The sequence below is a fragment of the Bison bison genome, unplaced genomic scaffold (assembly GCF_000754665.1).
Source record: "Bison bison bison isolate TAMUID 2011002044 unplaced genomic scaffold, Bison_UMD1.0 scf7180017862188, whole genome shotgun sequence".
NCBI classification, from domain to species: domain Eukaryota; kingdom Metazoa; phylum Chordata; class Mammalia; order Artiodactyla; family Bovidae; genus Bison; species Bison bison.
In genome coordinates this window covers 72,677-77,081 of record NW_011492760.1, presented here as the reverse complement: position 1 = coordinate 77,081, position 4,405 = coordinate 72,677, and the positions used below count along the sequence as shown (strand labels likewise).

At 48.2% G+C, this 4,405-nt stretch overlaps 1 protein-coding gene across 1 annotated transcript in view; it reads left to right on the top strand.

The window, feature by feature from the left end:
• LOC104983321 overlaps positions 1 to 4,387 on the top strand; it is a 16,528-nt gene extending 12,141 nt beyond the window's left edge. The window contains exon 7 of the mRNA XM_010832759.1: positions 3,903 to 4,387. Within this exon, the coding sequence (XP_010831061.1) occupies positions 3,903 to 4,071 (169 nt within the window). The 3' untranslated portion in view covers positions 4,072 to 4,387. The remainder of the gene's footprint in view (positions 1 to 3,902) is intronic.
• The last annotated feature ends 18 nt before the right edge of the window (positions 4,388 to 4,405 follow it).

Here is a 4,405-nt window from a genome sequence, read left to right as displayed (position 1 = left end):
CTTTTCCGATGAGTCAACTCTTCGCATGAGGTGGTCAAAGTACTGGAGTTTCAGCTTTAGCATCATTCCTTCCAAAGAAATCCCAGGGCTGATCTCCTTCAGAATGGACTAGTTGGATCTCCTTGCAGTCCAAGGGACTCTCAAGAGTCTTCTCCAACACCACAGTTCAAAAGCATCAATTCTTTGGCGCTCAGCTTTCTTCACAGTCCAACTCTCACATCCATACATGACCACTGGAAAAACCATAGCCTTGACTAGATGGACCTTTGTTGGCAAAGTAATGTCTCTGCTTTTCAATATGCTGTCTAGGTTGGTCATAACTTTTCTTCCAAGGAGTAAGCATCTTTTAATTTCATGGCTATAGTCACCATCTGCAGTGATTTTGGAGCCCAGAAAATAAATTCTGACACTGTTTCCACTGTTTTCCCATCTATTTCCCATGAAGTGATGGGACCAGATGCCATGACCTTCGTTTTCTGAATGTTGAGCTTTAAGCCAACTTTTTCACTCTCCACTTTCACCTTCACCAAGAGGCTTTTTAGTTCTTTATATCCAGTGCTATAAGGGTGGTGTCATCTGCATATCTGAGGTTATTGATATTTCTCCCGGCAATCTTGATTCCAGCTTGTGCTTCCTCCAGCCCAGCGTTTCTCATGATGCACTCTACATAGAAGTTAAATAAGCAGGGTGACAATATACAGCCTTGACGTACTCCTTTTCCTATCTGGAATCAGTCTGTTGTTCCATGTCCAGTTCTAACTGTTGCTTCCTGACCTGCATACAGATTTCTCAAGAGGCAGGTCAGGTGATCTGGTATTCCCATCACTTTCAGAATTGTCCACAGTTTATTGTGACCCACACAGTCAAAGGCTTTGGCGTAGTCAAAAAAGCAGAAATAGATGTTTTTCTGGAACTCTCTTACTTTTTCGATGATCCAGCGGATGTTGGCAATTTGATCTCTGGTTCCTCTGCCTTTTCGAAAACCAGCTTGAACATCTGGTGTTATTACTAGCAAAAAAATAAGGGCCCTTTGGCTCAGATGCTAAAGAATCTGCCTGCACAAGAGTACTGGAGTGGGGTGCCATCGCCTTCTCCGATAAAGAGTAAAGAGGTAGTTAAAAACTCATGGAAGCTGTTTCCAGCAAAACTTGTAGTTTCTTTGTCTTGATTAAATGCTCAAGGGTTAATACAGCCCCACTGTTCAGTGTCTTCTACTTACAGAGAACTTTTGTATTGTAATTTATTTTTTGTTGTGCCTTAAACACTATGTAAATAACCGTCAGTAATAAAGCATTACAATTAAAAAAAAAAAAAGAATCTGCCTGCAACGCAGGAGACCTGGGTTTGATCCCTGGGTGGGGAAGATTCCCCTGGAGAAGGGAAAGGCTACCCACTCCAGTATTCTTGCCTGGAGACGTCCATGGACAGAGGAGCCTGGTGGGCTACAGTCCTTGGGGTCGCAGAGTCAGACACGACTGAGCGACTAACGCATCACCATCACATCATCACTAGTAAGACAGATGTCCAGTGCATAATGAACCTGGGTCCTCCTGTCCCTGTAAATCTACTGCTTAAACATGGGCAGGTGCTGCCCTCTCGTGACAAGCTGGAAAAAAGCAGAAACATTCGCCGGGCGGGGTAGAGCCTCAGAACCGACCACGGTAATCATCCCATTCTCTGAACTGAGATTTCTGAAACACAAGAGCCATAAATGGAATACCAGATCCTGACACAGCTGTTCCCAGTCTTACTAATTTCAAGGGATCCTTGATAGGAAATCAACAGAAAATGGCTTTTGTGGGGAAAATACATAAAGACGTCCTGCATAGTACAGATGCACGTGTATGTGCGTTGCATTTAAACGTATGCATTTGTAGACACAGAGGCACTTTTAAAGAACGAGTCCACAGTTCCACGTAAATCAAATACATGCCATCTGCTAGCCCTCCCAGGTGGCGCTAGCCGTAAAGAGCCCGCCTGCCAGTGGTAGCTCAAGTGATAGAGAATCCACCTGCAATGTGGGAGACCTGGGTTCAGTCCCTGGTTTGGGAAGATCCCATGGAGAAGGGAAAGTCTACCCACTCCAGTATTCTGGCCTGGAGAATCCCATGGAGAGAGGAGCCTGGTGGGCTACATCCATGGGGTCACAAAGAGTCGACTGAAGCGACTTAGCATGCATGCACGCTAACCTAATACCTTCCCATGACAAGTTCACCTGGACTCTGATGGGAGCCCAGCTCCTTGACCAGGACAGGACTCCCTTGGGGGCTGTGTGCCCACCTCCCTCAGCACCACCCACTCAGACACGGGAAGGTCACCCAGGTGGTTTTGGAGAAAATGACGGCTCACTGGTGTCAAGAGCCTGAGAAACGCGCACTGTATCCCCAGCGCCGCACACAGCCCCTGCCGCACCCTGCGGCTTCCGGGAGCAACCAGACTCGTGAGGACCAGTTATTTCTGGTTCTCGTCTATGCATCTTCGGGTGGCTCAGTCACACCACTCTTCGCAGGGTCGTCATGTTCGCTCTGCTGCGTTCACTCGGCCAGTGGCCCTCCTGCTGAGGCCCAGGGTGATCTGACCTGCAGCGTCGTCATGTTCGCTCTGCTGTGTTCACTCGGCCAGTGGCCCTCCTGCTGAGGCCCAGGGTGATCTGACCTGCAGCGTCGTCATGTTCGCTCTGCTGCGTTCACTTGGCCAGTGGCCCTCCTGCTGAGGCCCAGGGTGATCTGACCTGCAGTCCCAGTGTTCACAAAGCAGTGTCTGCTGCGGACCTTCCGGAAGAGGGTCCTTGACTGTCTCTTCCCCACTGCACGTTCTTGCCTCCTCTGTCACAGGCTGACTGACCACGAGGGTGTGGGTTTATTTCTGGGCTTTCTGTTCTCGGTTGGTCTATGGGTCAGTTTCTGTGCCAGCACCATGCTGCTCTGATTACTGTAGCTTTGTAGTGTAGTCTGGAGTCAGGGAGCTTGCTTCCTCCAGCTCTGTTCTTTCTCAAGGTTGTTTTGGCTATTAGAGATCTTCTGTGTTTCTGTAAGTTTCTAAAATATTTGTTGTAGTTCTGTGGAAAATGTCATGGGTATTCTGATAAGGACTGCACTGAATCTGTAGATTGCCTTGTGTGGTGGTGATTTTAAGAACATTAATTCTCCCAATCCAAAAACAGTGTATATTTCCATTTGTTTTTGTCATCTTCTGTTTCTTTCATCAGCATCATAGCTTTCAGAGTACGAGTCTTTTACCTCCTTAGGTAGGTTGATTCCTAAGTATTTTACTCTCTCTGATGTGATGGCAAATGAGATTGTTTTCTTAATTTCTCTCACTGAGAGTCTCTTGTTAGCATACAGAAATGCAACAGACTTGTTTATTAATTTTTTATCTTGCAGTTTTACCGAATTCACTCATGAGCTCGTCTTCTGGTGGCATCTTTGGGATTTTTATATATAGTATCATGTCATCTGCAAAGTGACAGTTTTACTTCTTTCCAGTTTGGATTCTTCTCTGACTGCTGTGGCTAGGACTTTTATTCAAAACTACACTGAATAAAAATGGCGAGAGTGCGCAGCTTGTTCTCGTTCCTGACCGCAGAGGAAACGCTTTTAGCTTTTCCCCATCGAGTATGTTAGCTGTGGTCTGTGATCATGCTCCTGCTCAGTCACTAAGTCGTGTCCAGCTCTTTGTGACCCCATGGACTGTAGTCCCCCAGGCTCCTCTGTCCATGGGATTTCCCAGGCAAGAATACTGGAGTGGGTTGCCATCTGCTCCTCCAGGGGATCTTCCCTGGAGGGGATCAAACCTGCGTCTCCCGCAGTAGCAGGCAGGTTCTTCCCCACTGCGCCGCCCGGCAGCTTGGGTTTGTCATATGCAGCCTTTATTGTGTTGAGGTGTGTTTCTTCTTGGTGCAGGACCCCCAGGCTGGGGAGCCCGACTTGGGGCTCAGAACTCGCTTCTGCGGGAGACCCTCTGGAACATATTCCCAGCGTGTGGTTCAGCGGTCCGGTGGGGGTTGTGAGACTATACTGTGCGTCCAGTCCTCCCACCCGCCTTGTCGTGGCTCCTGCTCTACGTCTTTAGCTGTGGGTCTGTTTGGCAGTTTCTGGCCCTTTTCATCAGTGGTGGTTCCGCAGACAGCTGTGATTCTGGGGGGCCCGTGAGAGGAGGTGAGCGTGGGGTCTTTATGCTCCACTGTCTTGGCAGCTTTCCTCTTGATGTGTTTTTAATGCCTTCATTAATCCGTGGCCACCCTCCTCTCTTCTAAGCGAAGAGCAAGCCTCGGGACAACAGCGTAAGATAGTAACACTTGGCTTCCTGACACCCTATACCAAGTACGGCAAGTGAGGCTGGTTTTCCCCCTTATGCTGGCGTTTATTATAGTCACCTTTGAAAGTGAACGGAGAAGCCGCCTGGG